General features: G+C 39.5%; 1 protein-coding gene across 2 annotated transcripts in view; it reads right to left on the bottom strand.

Moving 5' to 3' along the window:
• Positions 1-3,996: 3,996 nt before the first annotated feature.
• LOC139934111 (arylsulfatase B-like) overlaps positions 3,997-16,982 on the bottom strand; it is a 20,019-nt gene continuing 7,033 nt past the window's right edge. Inside the window, exons 1-8 of one of the 2 annotated variants that reach the window (XM_071928397.1) lie at positions 14,683-14,874; positions 13,915-14,220; positions 13,279-13,465; positions 12,352-12,521; positions 10,022-10,229; positions 7,197-7,446; positions 6,689-6,852; positions 3,997-4,787 (exon numbers count right to left, since the gene is read on the bottom strand). In XM_071928397.1, the coding sequence (XP_071784498.1) occupies positions 4,522-4,787; positions 6,689-6,852; positions 7,197-7,446; positions 10,022-10,229; positions 12,352-12,521; positions 13,279-13,465; positions 13,915-14,202 (1,533 nt within the window). In that variant the 5' untranslated portion in view covers positions 14,203-14,220; positions 14,683-14,874 and the 3' untranslated portion in view covers positions 3,997-4,521. Of the gene's footprint in view, positions 4,788-6,688; positions 6,853-7,196; positions 7,447-10,021; positions 10,230-12,351; positions 12,522-13,278; positions 13,466-13,914; positions 14,221-14,682; positions 14,875-16,982 lie in introns of those variants that run through there. The other variant, XM_071928398.1, reaches the window with a different exon arrangement.

The following is a 16,982-nucleotide window of genomic DNA, read 5'->3' as shown; positions in this document are numbered from 1 at the left end:
GAAAACATTTTGCTGTTCACTTCATATTGAATAATGTTTTTGCACTAAAATTGTAAATCTGAGATCTTGTCGCGGATGTGTCACTCCTAACTCATTTGGGGAGTTCTTGCGTGGACAGTTGCCCCGAATTTCCGGAGAATTTTCTATCTTTAAGACGCGCTTCCCTTTCATGATGAGTTCCGAGGACACAAATGTTGGTTTTATTGTATAGGCCCATTTCAACGAAAACGCCAAAAAGATGCAAGCATTCAGATTAGATTAGGGGGAATGTGTGTAATATCGGAAATTATCCGCAGGGAAAATGTGTAAAATTGACTCTTATGAAGAATTGGAATTCAATTGGAGAGAGCATTAGGCCTACATCATAGAAATGAAGAAATCAATGAACAATGAAGAGGCGATTCAAAAAGGAATGCATTTAAGATGGGTGAAGTTTGGCATATTCAGCTACATCTTTCAAGACCACACCCTTCCAACGATCCCTGGATATAGGCCGTATACTATCAGTGCATACATCATACTTATCATAATGCAATGGTGCACATACATGGACTTTTACCAAACGTGTGGTGTTTAATGGAAAGCTCTTCGTTGAAGTTTTGGGTAGATGCAATTTACAAAACAAAAAAAGGCGGTAATTTAATTACTTTGACGGTGACTTTTTTTGCGGCGACCGTTTTTTTTTTTTTTTTTTTTTTTTTTTGGGGGGGGGGGGCGGCACTGTAGGCGGCGCCTCTATGTTAAAAGACAAATATCACCCAATATACTGTGTGATAGATTTAAAGAGGACAAAAACCTAAAAAAACAAAACAGACAGCCATTATAAAAAAAAATCACCGCCAAATGTGACTGTAGGCGGCGCCTCTATGTTAAAAGACAAATATCACCCAATATACTGTGTGATAGATTTAAAGAAGACAAAAACCTAGAAAACAAAACAGACAGACATTTAAAAAAAAAAAAAATCACCGCCAAATGTGACGTCAAGAATGAAATGATAGATTTAAAGAAGACAAAAACCTAGAAAACAAAACAAACAGACAGACATTTAAAAAAAAATCACCGCCAAATGCGACGTCAAGAATGAAATGATGTAATTTTCCTGTTTTCATTCATGCGCTTTTTTGTTTATATGCATATTAGTTATCTCGTCTGAAAACCCTTTGTTTTATTTGGGCAAAATCTTGATTTTATTTCATATAAAAAGAGTTGTTTACAGGGCTACCGTGACAATATAAATTCATATTTGTATGCATAATATATAGGCATAACAAATATATATATTATGTTGGCGTAAACGGGCCCCCAAAAATAGGGTAGGTGGGTAGGGATTTTTCTTTTTTCTCTCCCTCCAAGCAACGAAAAAGACATGTTTTCTTATTGTTTGAGCCGGTAGATTTCTTCCCTTGAAACAAATAAACATATCCAGTGTCGGCCGTATGTTTAGGGTAGGTCGAGTTACGCTAACATAACATTTTTTTATGCCCTAGGTGGTTGATTTATATTTAAAAAAAAACAGTGTAAACTGAAACAATATCAATATTCTGAATTAATGCTCAGGTGAAGCTCAAATGGCTAGTATGAATAAAAATAACAAATCGGTCATCAGAGTAAAATGCGTATACGTTTCCCCGAAGTGTTTGCAAACATTGGGCCTTGGACTCGCGAGACCGATGGCTGCTGTTTTACTCATTTCTTTCATTTAAAGCCATTATACACTTTCGGTTAACAGTATTGTCCAAGTCCCACACTTCGTGTATTACAACTTATATATAAAATAACAAACCTGTGAAAATTTAGGCTCGATCGGTCATCGGAGTCGGGAAAAAACAATGGGAAACCCACTCTACCGCGCGTTTCGCCGTGTCATGACATGTGTTTTCTAATTTATTCCTCCATGGTTTAAAATAAATCCGTAATTCTCGCTAACGAGAATTTATATTGTTTTCTCAAAAAGTAAAGCATTTCATGGAACAATATTTCAAGAGAAGTCTTTCACCATTACCTTATGTAAACCCTGTAAATTATTTGTAAATCTGTGAACTTTTTTTTTCTGTACCGAAAGTGTATAATGGCTTTAAAAAACCTATCGCATCTCAAGAATTTTTTTCCCCACCATTACTGTACCATGTTATTAGCAAAAACTGTGCAATTTTATGAAATTTCACTCTTGGCAAAAATGGGTTCTCAATATTTTCTTAAGAAAATTAAACATTGGAATACTATGAACTCGGTTAGCTAACATTTTGTGCTGTTTGTCCTTAATTAAGTTCCCTTTCAAAATAGTTCTTCCTTAGCTTACAAATTATGCCCTTTGTCCCTTTTTATTTCAATACTTCATTCCCAAAATAATTATTATATATTTAAGAAAAGATAACCATGATATGAAAATAGATGCTTACAGCTAAATCTGAATATTACAAGTACAAATTACTATCTTTAAAAACTAATATCTTAATAATAAGTGTACTGTGTTCTTTAAAGTGCATTTCACCACACTTTGGAGCTATGGCACTACGTCCCATCTGAAAGACTTTTTTGTTTTTAAACTGAGTTTATTAAGTACTACATTCTGAAACTAATTTTTATATATTTAAAGACAACGGACACTGTTTGTGATTGTCAAAAACCAGTCTGCTCACTTGGTGTATCTCAACATTATGAACAAAATAACAAACCTGTAAAAATTTGAACTCAATTGGTCATCGAAGTTGCAAGATAATAATGGAAGAAAAACACCCTTGTCACATGAAGTTGTGTGCTTTCAGATGCTTGATTTTGGGACCTCGAAATCGAATTCTGAGGTCTCGTAATCAAATTCAATATTTCAGTAGAAAGTATTTCTTTCTCGGAAACTACGTTACTTCAGTTTCTCACAATGTTTTATACTATCAAAGTAAGTTTTTATGCTAACAATTATTTTGAGTAAGTACCAATAGTGTCCAGTGCCTTCAAATAAAGAAATACGAGAATAGATGCTTAAAAACCTTACAAATCAGTATCAAAGAGAAACACCCTCACATGTAGGTATACAAAGAAAATATCTTTAAAAAACCTTACAACTATAGGTTTAAGCAGAAAGACCCTCAAATCCTTTTTTAACAACTACAGGCAAGAAACGGAAAAACCCATCTACAAAGAATTGTTTTTGTACAACCATGTTTATGCTTGTTTTGATGTTTGTTCTTGTCATGTTCATTTTGTTATGAGCTTATAGTGTTATATTCATAGCTGGTACATGTTGTTTGTTGCCCACTTGTGACCACACTTTTTCTCCCTTTTTTTTCTTCTTGCATACTTTTTCAAAAGTTATTTTCATTGATCAATGTAAAAGCAAAATTCCTGTTTTAAAGGAAAATTACAGAATTGGTTTTTGTAGCAAACCAGTTGCTGGCAGTGTGAGCACTTCATGTAACTAGCCCTATATAGGACTCTTTCTCTGTACACAGGAACAGAGTCCTAACTATTGAGGCCCGTTTCTGGGGCGGAAAAATTTCACAGCTTCATAACTTAAATCTTACCTGCAACAAGCCACTAATTTCAACAGATTCACATTCCATGGCGGCATACATTTTTCTGCGGTGGGTTTTGGTCCTCATATTTTCCTCACAAATCCGTCATTTTCGTGAAATAATGCAGCTTCCAACGTTAAAAAATTCCTGTTTCGATCGTTTTCTCACAGTGTTGTCTGTTGTCATGCGTACGCGTAAACATTCGCGTGCAAGACGCATGATGCAAGCTTAGACGCATGAATTCTTGGTCACCGTATCTTGACTGCACAGCGTTAACAACACAATTCAAAATTTGCGCGTCGTGCGTCTTGCGCACACACGGCAGACTGTGAGAGTACGAACAAAAATGGGAATTCCTTAACGTTGGGAGCTGCATTATTTCATGAAAATAACGGATTTGTGAAGAATATAATGACGATCAAAACCCACCGCAGAAAAATATATGTTGCCATATAGTGTGAATCTGTTGAAATTGGTGCTTTCTTGCAGGTAAGATTTGAGTTATGAAGCTGTAAAAATTTTCCGCCCAAGAAATGTACCCTGATGTCCAGGACGTCACTGTAGTACAAAACGAAAGTGTAAGGCCGCCAGGGCTATTCATGTAACCAACCATATACATAAACTGTCAAACCTGTAGAAGTTGGAGATCCATCGGCCATCTGGGTCTTGAGGAAATAGTTTTAAAAAACTATTACAAATTTTGCATGACAACGATTAAAAAACAAATTAATAAAGCGCTCACTGAGTCATCAAAAAGTGGCATCAATGCGACATTTCAGACAGAAATATTTCAAGGGATGTTTTCTACTATCATCATCATTAGACTGTGTAAGTTTTATGTAAATCTATGATCTTAGACAAGTATTATTAACAATTCTGCAATATTAACATATCGTTGTTAGAAACAAATGGACTAGTTTATTCCCAATTACTCCCAATTACAATTGGTATGGGATACAATATTGATGTTTAAACAACTTCTAAAGTTGTTATAAACCAATCAAATAATTTATTCCCAATTACTCCAAGTGTTATTATGATATTTGGGATCTGCTCGAGGATCACTCCCAGGATAAAACACCGGAAGAGATCCATCATAGTAACATTGTAGTCTCTGCATCAGCCGCTCCACAATGTCTGGCCGTTGTGATGATAAATCTTGATGCTCGTTTGGGTCTGCAGTGATGTTAAATAACCAAACCATCTTACCAGGAGGGTCTGCTGGTATGTGGGCTTGGATTCCAGAGCCAGGAGGTGGAATCCACCTGCCGTTTCCTGTGGGTAACAGTTGGTTGACAAAAACAAACAAAAACATTTCACAAAGAGCTGTTCTAAACTAAGATTAAAGAGGACTCTCCCTCAATCAAGTATCTCTCCATTGAATGAAGGCACAAGATAACCGACCCAATTTTATTGAACCTTTTTGTGACAAATATTATTTATCTTTGAAAACACAAGGAACCCCAATCTTCGCTCTAAGAACCCCAAGGATTAATATGATTGGAAGTGACCTCAGCAGAAGTAACCCATTTAAAGGATTCGGGTACTTTTTCAAAATGTCCACAGATTTACATTAAACTGACAGGGTTTGGATATAATGATAGTGGAAAGCTTCCTTTCAAATATTACTAACTAAGGTTGTGTAGTTATTGAGAAATGAGTAACACAAGTCACAAAATAGTTTTGGTCTCATGAGACCAAAATTATTTTAGCATGTAAAATCCCCTTAACCAGTTATGATATTATACCAAAACCATAACTTGTTAATACGTTTTTACATCTAAAACTGAGACGAAAATTATTACTTTTACTCATTTCTCAAAAACTACACTACAGCACCTCAGTAAAAAGTAAAATTTCAAGGGAAGCTTTCTACTATATAACTTCAAACCATGGAGAAATAAGTTTAATGTATATCTGTGGACACTGTGTTTTTTGTTAGGAAAAAGTACATATACCCTTAAAGCCATGACCACCCAGAGTTATTTGGAATAAATTGTAATTTTCAGACAAAGTTTTACAGGAGAATCTTGCCATGTTCCTTTTAGAACAAAGTTGAAGCTTGTCATGTCAAACGATTCTGAAGCATGAATAGTTGGTTTCTTGGCCTTTATTTTAAAAAGGAATTACTTCTCTAGAGGATTGATGATTGGTACTAATATAGAATTCTCTGAAATAAATACATTGCAGTCATTGTAATACTCTGATCTTAAAGGAACACGTTGCCTTGGATCGGTCGAGTTGGTCTTTTAAAACCGTTTGTTATAAAATCGTTATGGTTAGAAAGATGTTGTGAAAGTAGAATACAATGATCTACACAAATATGCATCGAAATTGCGTGGTTTTCGTTTTACCTCGTCGACAAACACGGTCGGCCATTTATGGGAGTCAAAACTTTGACTCCCATAAATGGCCGACCGTGTTTGTTCGCGACGTAAAATGAAAACCGTGCAATTTTGAGTGATACTTGTGTGGATCATTATATTCTACTTTTATAACATCTTTCTAACCATATGCATTTCATAACAAACGGTTTCAAACGCTTTTCATGGACCAACTCGTCCGATCCAAGGCAACGTGTTCCTTTAATATAGATGTTAAATTTGCATAGGGGCTAACAAATATAATGTTTGTGTTTTACCAATGCACTAGTGTGTGTTAATACTCTGTGCTCTTCCAAGTCCTGTGAAACACCGACTTGAGTATACAGTGATTAAAGGAACACGTTGCCTTGGATCGGTCGAGTTGGTCTTTGAAAAGCGTACTGTAACCGTTTGTTATAAAATCGATATGGTTAGAAAGATGTTGTAAAAGTAGAATACAATGATCTACACAAATATGCCTCGAAATTGCGTGGTTTTTGTTTTACCTCGTCGACAAACACGGTCGGCCATTTATGGGAGTCAAAACTTTGACTCCCATAAATGGCCGATCGTGTTAGTTCATGACATAAAATGAAAACTGTGCAATTTTGAGTGATACTTGTGTGGATCATTATGTTCTACTTTCAAAACATCTTTCTAACCATATGCATTTCATAACAAACGGTTACAAACGCTTTTCATAGACCAACTCGTCCGATCCAAGGCAACGTGTTCCTTTAACAGTAAACACACATCGGTGTACGGGTAAAACACAAGATCTCTGCACCAAGCATGTTCTTTGATCAAACCTACCTGGGTCTCCAGTAATGAGCTTCCAATCCCCTGAGCGTATTGCAGCCCGTATGGTCTCATTGAAAATTTTACTGCCCATCACCTTTGTAGCGTTCGCTGGTTTGACGATCGTCAGTGGATCAATGTTATGCAGCAGTTCATGGCGAGGTGATGGATAACCATTGCTGCAGGGAAGAGAAAAACAGTGTTCAAAGGAAATGTGGTAGAGTTGGTAAAACCTGAGTGTGAGATACATTGAAAATGCACTACAAATCATTGTCTATCCTTGGTGAAATGTATGTAGATGAACACTTTGTAGAGAAATCAAACGATATTTCAGAATCCAAAACCAACTATGAAAGTTGAGCCTTTTTTATTTCAAGAAAAAAACAGTCAATCAAAAAATAATTTTTTTATTTACTTTAAAGCATTACTTGTAGATAAAATATGTATAATTAGATAAAGTACTCCTAAAACCAACTTTGCCATAGGCTCCCTAATCATGATTCAACCCCATGGTGGAACTTGCCTTATCGTGTCCCAAACGTTAAATCCGTCCAGTTTTGATCCATTTAGACTACCTCCAGCAAGGCCAGCCACGAGTGTCGGGTACCAGTCACTGACATGAATGAGCTCTTTAGTGATGGTACCCTGTACTTTAGCTGGTAACAGTGGACTGCTAACAAACCCGACGCCATGTACGCCTCCCTCCCATAAGCTCCCTTTCCAACCACGGAGCGGCCAGTTGTTGCCGCCTGCATAAACTTGGCCACCATTATCTGTTTAGAGTAATTTTACACCAAATAATACGTTACAATGAAACAAATATAATTGCGCTTCCCTCATATTACTTTAAATGGTTTTGGAGAAACAAACAGTTACACACTGAAAAAGTGTTCCCAAAAATTGTTCTTTCTCTGTAATGAGCAATGAGCATTCATGGCAAGTAAATCTTCACATCTTACAAACTAAAGGATTACATGGGGTGTGCTTTCGGTCTGACTCGGTCTTTGGCCAGTAATTAAACCAGCATCCATAAATACCTCAGACAGTTTCGCTATTCCTATTGGTGGAGAGCGTGTCACGTGGGGGTGTTTAAACCGTTGATAATGACCAGTGTTTATAACCGGTTGTCCGCGCTAGTCTTGATTCAAGATGTTTCTTGTTACGGGCGATGCAGGCGCTGTCGGTGATTTGGCCGCGCTGTGTGTCAAAGGGAAACCAGCGAATATGCACCAAGACTAACAGCGCATGCGCACGAACGGAACTTGAAAACACACACGTACGGACATCGTACATGTACATTCAACATGTATACTGAACATACCATGGAGGTGGAAACATACAGAGCTCAAGCACTCGGAATCGGATAAGTTTTACAGAGTTTCTTACTTTATTGCGCCTTTTAACCAAAAAGGTATTTATGAATGGGAATCAAAGTGTGTTGAATCGGTTTTCAACTAGTGGTTTTAAGCCGCAGACGCCTGGTTCTTGATAATTTACCTCAACTTCGTCTTGGTAAAATTATCAAGAACCAGGCCTCGTTGGGATTAAACTACTAGTTGAAAACCTCTTCACCCCACATTGATTCCCTTAATTATTGGTTGTGACTGCAAAAACTCACCTATCATGATTTCTACCCTATTCCCTTTCCAAAAAATTAAGAGCATAGTACCACTCAGAGAAACACACGGTTGAAAAGATGAGCACAGTGTTTTTTTTCACAAGAACCTGTGGACTAAAGGGCCAGCAAAAACGATAGGTCCATTATGGCAAGCCACTGAAAAGGTTAGAGGCAAAAACCTTTTGAAACAGTCACTGTGATAGCCTTGATCAAGGCGCTACAGCCAGCCGCGATCTGCAAAATCCCAGTCCCCATCACTGAATTCCGCCAGCGCACCCCCATACATAACACAGTGCATATAATACGTGTACAGCGAACGTACACATACGTACTGTACATGTACATGTACCATCTGTATACGGTACACTTACGGTACATGGGTACCTCCCAAGTAGCGCCTTGATGGTTTTGTATCTGCCAAAATTTAGGGCGGAGCTTATTATGCTAATGTTTACTAACAACCCATTCTCATTGGTTGTTGGTTGACCTATAAACTCTCGCTGCGATGTCAATCACAACGTTGTTCTGCAAGCACTCGCACACATGTGCTCGTCGACGTATTGTAAACAAGCAGTGGCTGTAGTATAGTTGCAATAATGGCGGCGGGCGAGGGAGAAATCCCTACTAGTAAAACAAAACTGTAAGTCGCTGGAAATCAGTGGTGCATAATTTGCAACACAACTACAGAAACTTTCAACAAAATATAACAACCGCGTTTAATGCAATCATGGGTTTAGAAATAGAAGGAAGAAAATTAGACCATGTGAAATGTGTTTGAGAACTAGGTTAAAAAAGTATCCAGGTGTCATGGGTTTCCGGCAAGATGGCTACTTGGTAAGAATTCTTAGGTGTTGGGCATATGACAGTACAACACACCCCATCCCCTTGACGCACAAACACAGACCAGATGAGATAAGAAACCCAGCTGTTTATTTTGTCTTAATGTAGACATATATTATTCATTACGTTTCTCGCGGTAAATCAAAGTTGGGGATCGAAAATATGTGTTGTCGACAGATGGTATAAGATGGCGTGTGGCTGAACAACAACTACAAATAAAGTTCAATTTCACAAACTAACTCTTGCCATACTACTAGTACTACACTACAACGTTACACTTATAGTACAGCAGCTTCCAATTCAGGGACAAATCTACCAGCTACGTTGTAATTATGATGCTAGTCCTCGTGTTATAATGAAACGCAAGACAACGGAAGTTGTTCGAAGTTGTTCAACACCATTACCGACCGGGCGAGTCATGTCCGGCTCACCCGTCCCGCAGCGCATTCAGACACCTTACAATCACAGCTAATATACACCACGCTCCCGACACTGCTATAAAAAGCACGTAGTACAGTACATGTACATTATACAGCTAGCGTACAGCCGACACAAACATGGACGTGGCATGATTGCTAGCAGTAATACGTCGTTCTCAATCGCGCCTGTGATTGGCCAATGTTTAGAATGACACGCCCACATCATGAATACCCTTTTATCGGAATTCCGATAAAGCTTTACAAACCCATCAAGGCTGTTGTTTGAGCCACGTGTATGAGGTTGAAAATACAAAGACACGACCGTTCTCACGACTACGCTATACTGTTCTCGCTGTACAATGTATGGTAATGTACATTTGTGTATGCACTGCATGCGTGTGCCGCGAACCGGGCCAGGGAACAGTACGTCAACAGCCTTGATCAAGGCTATCACTGTGAGAATGGACTTACCAGTGGAAAAGATAAGCACCGTGTTTTTCCACAACCCGAGCTGGTCCATGGTCCGAGTGATGTTGCCTACAGCTTCATCCAAGCAGGCTACCATCCCAGCATATTGCCTTCTGTGCTTGTCTTTGATGTGTGCGTATGGCTGTGTGTAATGCGGAGGGACCTCTAGAGGTTCATGAACGGCTTGGAAGGGCAGGTAGAGGAACAGGGGCTGTGGGTTCAAATCAGTAGATAAAACATATTTTGGTTTAACAAGTAAGATTAGAAACTTTGCAAGGTGGGAAAACAATTACAACTTTCAATTAGTTGTGGTGGTTCTGAGAAGAACAGATGGTTTAACAATTTATTGTTTCAATCAGTATGCTCCATAGAAATAGAACCCGGAGAACGCTGAGTGTCTCATTGTGCGTGCGGTTTCGTTGTGAGACCATTTTTATGGACGCGCACACGCCATTTTCGTAATGTGTGTATGGCAAAATATTTTGCCATACAATTTTGCCATACAATGACATCATCATTGACCAATGAAAACACTAGAAATGGTCTATGTGCGCTGACATATTGCCATTTTGCCATACGCGCGTGTCACACGATGATAATTTTGCCATACGCGCGTATTGCGCGGTATTGGTACGCCGCGTCCACAGACGACACAGAGGGTGGTCAAGCTCAGCGTTCTCCGGGTTCTATTTCTATGGTATGCTCCGATCTTCTTTGGAAGAATGCTCCGCTTTAAAGACACCTGGAAGTGGTATTTTGTCAAAATAAAGCTTTTGTCACTAAAATATTATGTGTTTTGATGAGTGGAATATGGATAAACAATTAACTAAGGTTTAAAAAAATTAGTTTCCATGTTATTTACAAATTTGAAAATAAGCCCGACCCAAGAGGGCGCTGTTCGTGACGTCAGTTGAGGCGCGATGAATCGCATGCAGTGCCAACACATGCCCTCAAAGTTGAAACAATACCTGATTTTGTTCACGTTAGGCCAATGCTCTTTTAGGTTTCGTTACGTCTTTCAGGTACCTTCTTCGACTTCCCCACTAGCTGGAAAAATTGTTGGGATGGCGTCAATGTCATGTTTTAGAATAGAACTTTTCTCCTCATGTCAAAATGTATAGCTTATTCCGGATTCTTGAAGCACGACGGCTTTAAGTGTTTGCTGCACAGCGCTGGAAAAGACTAGCCTTGCTCAAGGCAGTCGCATTATTCGCTCCGAAAAGACGCCGCTGTAAACCCACCCGTATACCCTGTGCGTGGTGTGTGCGATCACACCGCATGACCCACCCGTATACACACTGTCACATCGTACGAATACTGTTCACACAAGTCATCGCACTCGTACCACTAACCGCATGCGGAGGCCGTCAGGCCGACAGCCTTGTCGGGTCTGTAACTTCCGGGTTTGATGTGTTGTATTGAAAAATTTCCACAAGTGGAAAAAATTGGGGGGGCTCTCGGATATGCTAGTATGCAGCTCATGAATATGTATATCTTTCGTCAGACCAATCAGACAACACAAGATGTGAGGCAAATGAATTATTCATTTTGACGTCCACGGTGGTGGTGGTGTGTGATGTAGACATGTCTCGTCTTTTGCGGGCATTATGGTAATGAGCTGACCGTGGGAACTCTTCGCTTATTATAATATGAGGTCAGTGGCTTCAACACAGACCCTACAAGCCTGTCGGCCTCACGGCCTCTGCATGCGGATAGTGTACGGGGGCATCGTGTCGTGCGATGTTACGCACAGTGAATACGGGTGGGTTTTTAGACAGCAGCGGTCTTTTTTCGATGTTCGATCGAGGCAAAGTCTGCCTCGATTGATGTCACAAAAGGGGTAGGTGGAGTCACCCCCACACAATTTCTTTTCTTTTTCAACATATAAATCGTTAAAAACAATTACTCAAAAATTTATTTTTTGGTTCAGAAACATGCACTCTATTTCCAGGTGACTTTAAAGCACGAGTTGTTAAACTTTTTTTCTCAGAGCCACCACTCTCTGCAAGAGTTTTATGAACATGGCGTCTCTGCATACCTCACTACATGATTAAACCATTTATCGCCAGGGTTTCCAAATTTATTCCATGCTCATTCACTGGTGGCATTCTAGGGTAATTACCTCTTATAAAAAAAGGGAGATTTTGAGCAAACATTTTCTGGCGTGTGAAAGTTTGCAAGCATACATGTCTTCCGGTTCATGACAGAGAATACTACTTTGAATCCAAGTCATGTCAGTTCGGTATTATTCAGTTATGGAGTGAGGTGTCTGACATCATAGTTATCTGCAATCTGGGTCCATACAAACCAATTAATTATCAACGATAACTGACCTTATCCGAGCTTTGATTGCTATGTTGTTCAAGGATCCCTTGTGCCTTTTGGGTGAACAGTTGTGTGGAATACAAACCACTGTAATTCCTTGCAGGCTCCTCTTGTTCTCGAAAGTCCAAGGCTTTCTCTCTCAGATGTGTGAAGTACTCTTCTGAACCAGTTAAGTAACCTACCAGGTTCCAGGTTCAGGATGCAAAAAAAAAAAAAAAAGGGAAAGCACTTTAAGAAGATTTTGACGTAACAAAGGAAAAATGTGGTTACATGTGGGTTTTGAATAAACTTGGTTCAAGAAGTTAATTCTAGTTAAGGCTAGTGGACCTCTAGCAACATCATGATATACATATGTATGGACATGTATGTAATGTACATGTACTTTGAATAGGAATAGGCAAGTAGGGCAACTTTGAGCGGAGCCTGAAAGCAAGCCAAAATTATTATATCTCTAATTTTTTTATATTGTTGAGAAAACATATGGGAGTAAATTTTCACCGAAGTTCATCTCCAGATCACGTGATCCACAAGGTCAAATCCAAGGTCAAAGTAAAGGTCAAAAGGTTACTAAACCTAAACATGTTCCTACAAAAAAAGTAATGGCAGATTTGGAAAGCTTATGCAATTTCCTTTCAAAAGACACCAATTTCAACAAATTTGACCCAATGGTTACCAATTTATGGTTGTTTGAATGTCAGAGGTCAGGCACATTTTGACCGAAATCAACGAGAAAGTGCATGCCGTAGCATGAAAACCGTTTATCAGATAGAGCTGAAAATTGAAATTTGAGCTTGTTGAGCCATTATTACCCCATAAAAAAAATTTGAGCACATTTAAAGAGGGTAGGGTTTAAAATTGTCTTTTTTTTGGGTGATTTGACACGGAATGACCTTTTGGTGAAATTGACGGCTGGGCATTTCCAGTACCCTTTTTACCGAAATAGGTATCAAATCCCCGGCGTGTCGGCCAGCAAGCCTTCTTGTAGAACCCAAGATGCCACTTCCCAATCATGTGGGTCGCGTACCCAGCCTCCTTCATCTTCTGAGCTAAGGTGATGTCATCGAGGGGTAGGCAGCTTGGCATCTCTGGCGTAATTAAGAAATGCTGTAATCCAGTGTGAATCTACAACCACAATGAAGCGCATTTTATTGGTAAAACTAAAATGGGCAAAAAAAAAACTTTTAAGTTTTAATCAAGTACCTGGAATCTGCCACTCATAAGAAAATGGGTACCTGCGAGGGTAAAGATTGTTGAGTGTGTCCATTTGCTTTCAGGTGCTGCATACTCCCAAGGAGTTGAAATAATTAATTTTAAGTATTACTGTTCTCCTCCCTATAAGAGTGTACAGTACTTCTCCCTCTCAGTTTTTCTGTGTAAGGTTTTGGCCATTTTAAAAAGTAATGTAATGTTTTACTCCAAATTTTTAACTATGTAACTGGTCATGTATAATTCTGCTGCTGGCAGCGAATTGAATAGAATTTTAATAAACTATTGAATAAATGAAATGAATAAATGAAATGGTTTCAGTAGGTCCTAAATAAACAGGGAGTGTAGCAATTGATATGAGGTACCTGGTATCTGCCACTCATAAGTTGACTCCTTGTTGGAGTACAGATGGGTTGTACGTAGTAATTCTCCAGTTTGACACCCCTCGCTGCCAACCTGTCCATATTAGGCGTCTTGATCTCAGAGCCATGGTAACCAATGTCATGGAAACCATAATCATCCGCCAAAATGAAGACGATGTTTGGTTGTTGTGGCTGGCATTGGACCAGATGGAATACGCACGCCACAAGGAGAAGTCCAAATGTTCCGAGGAAAGTTGCCGGATACGCTGTCCTTGGTTGAGTCATGGCCATTCCTGTCAGTAATCAAATCTAAACAACAATACAGGTCAGAAAAAGTAGTCATAGAATTATAAACTTAGCGACATTTGCATTTGATAAGTGTTTACATCTAGCCTAGGGTAGAAATATGTAAATTTTTAAAAAGCGGATTGACTGCAGCTGCAGTTACAGGGCATGTCAATACAACCCGTACCAGCTGTGTACATGGTTACACGCGGTTACACAACGTTGTCCCTTTTTTTCAAACCACGCCCCCAAATTAACATTGGTTTGTGCATAGAGGTAGGATTAGTGTGTAGATCATAAGGACTCTAGTCTATGATTGATAAGACCGAGGGTTGTCAACATCAGAATGACCCTGATATTCACCGACTCCTTTCGAAACTGAAAGAATGGAGTCCATAATGCAATTTTATAACAAACGGTTACAAACGCTTTTCAAAGACCAACTCGACCAATCCAAGGCAACGTGTTCCTTTAACTTCCACTCACCTATTATTCCTGACGTCCTACCACTCCAGGGCTAGGGCCTGATGCACAATATTATTATTGTTAGAACATGGTGGTAGAAACAACCCCGCGGCCGACGATCACACACAGTTCTTACATACTTGTTTTGATTGTCTAAACCACCAAGGGAGGACGCCCCTCCCGGAGTTAATAGACCTTATCGCAAATACCAATGCGCAAGCGCAGACTGTTGAATGAGGTGCATTGTGGGATAGATACGCATCAAGTTTTGCTACCAGCTAGACCACAATGCACCTAATTCCAAGCTTTACGCGCGCGCCCCGGTATTTGCGAAAAGGTCTATGGTTTTGGGGTGGTCACACAAAAATAAAACCCAGTTTATGTTTTGACGTACAGTAAGTCTCTGGTGATTCTCATTATTTTTGACCACTGGTTATTTGCTCCACATGATCTGCTAAAACAATACATTTATTCCAGGGTGATGGTAAATGGAGAAATAAAGACAACACGTGAGTAAAAATCGTGACTCTTCTATTGTGACTCAAAACTGTGCGAGGTTTTACCTCTGACTTTGTTTCAACGCATACGCGAAACATAAACTTTTTAAAGTTTGGCCCGACTGTAGACAGGTGATCGCTGATGCAAAAACGTGGTTTTGTTTACAAACAATACAATGTCAGTGTCACATACACGCTTCATTGCCTACAAAGTGGCCCGCAATTTACTTTGTGCCGTAATTTTGTACAAGGTTGCAAAAAGGTTACTCTTTCCTTGTACAGTCTACATGCAGTACACTAATCCCCATTGTTATTTATCTGCCGAGATATGCCGCGTTTTTTCATGCGTGACCTCTATGTGAATATTAATTAGTCAAAAGGGCTTCTGGAATTCGGTCATTTTCAGCCTTTTCTGAAAATTCTCAACCAAAATAATGTACCAGTAAATTGAAACGAAGAGCATATCTGTCGTTATGTATAAAAACAATCGGTGAAACTCAAATTTTACAAAGAGAAATTTGTAAGTAAAAAATGGCTTCAAAAACAGAGAAAACAAGTCACAAAAACACGGACAATTTTCATGTTATGAATGTCGGCAACCATTCCCATTAGTATGTATTGATAGATTATTTCATATTCTACCTTGAAATGTTAAACGCGAGACCGGATCGTTCGTAGTCCCAGTCAGGATACAGCGATTTCCACCGTTAAAGACAGTGGACACTATTGGTAATTGTCAAAGACTAGCCTTCACAGTTGGTTTATCTCAACATAAGCATAAAATAACAAACCTGTGAAAATTTGAGCTCAATCGGTCATCGAACTTGCGAGATAATAATGAAAGAAAAAAACACCCTTGTCACACGAAGTTGTGTGCGTTTGTATGGTTGATTTCGAGACCTCAGTTCTAAATCTGAGGTCTCGAAATCAAATTCGTGGAAAATTACGTCTTTCTCTAAAACTACGGCACTTCAGAGGGAGCGGTTTCTCACACTGTTTTGTACCATCAACCTCTCCCCATTACTCGTCACCAAGTCACCCCATTACTCGTAACTTGCGAATATCGCTGCGAAAGTGTGACGTCAAATTCACGTAAACATTCGCTTCGCATTCGCATTTGCAGAAAGTTGCCCAGCTCTGAAGCCCGGTTCACACTTCCTGCGAGAGCGAATGCGAAGCGAATTTGACGTGAATGTCACGACCCTCCTTTCGCAGCGATATTCGCAAGGGAGTAGAGCAGATTTCATCTGATGCTGCGAATTATTCGTTGCGAGTTGCCCTCTACTCTACTCCCTTGCGAATTATCGTTGCGAAAGGAGGGTGTGACGTCAAATTCACGTCAAATTCGCTTCGAATTCGCATGCGCAGGAAGTATGAACCGGGCTTAAGGCATTGGCAATTATTGGCTAGCATTGTTAAGCATTCGTAAAATATTGGTACGGCAGGTCGATGGGTGACCGAGGGCGAACGTGAACATATTCACTAATCAATTCGCAAATTTTGGGCGAATTCACCGCGAATTTCAGATATGTATATTCGCAACAATATTTGCCCAAGTGTGAGAGTAACATAATGGGGCTTAACTGTGATGATTTTAAGACAATCTGAAACAGTCGGCGCTAAAAAATATTAACAGTCGCAAGAGTAGAACAATTCAAACTTGTACGACGTGATCCCGACGATCGGGATTCAATCGCAGTCGCACGATTTCTCAGTTGCTGTGACCTGAGCATTTGTCTGCGCGTTGCCGACGGTTCGTTGCGGACGCACGGAAATAATAGGTCGACCCGAGGCCGGCTTTACTGAAGTAAAACGCTCCGTGGA

The sequence above is a fragment of the Asterias amurensis genome, chromosome 2, assembly GCF_032118995.1.
Source record: "Asterias amurensis chromosome 2, ASM3211899v1".
Classification (NCBI taxonomy): Eukaryota; Metazoa; Echinodermata; class Asteroidea; order Forcipulatida; family Asteriidae; genus Asterias; species Asterias amurensis.
Note: the sequence above shows the minus strand (reverse complement) of the source record. Positions and strands in the feature narration are given on the sequence as shown.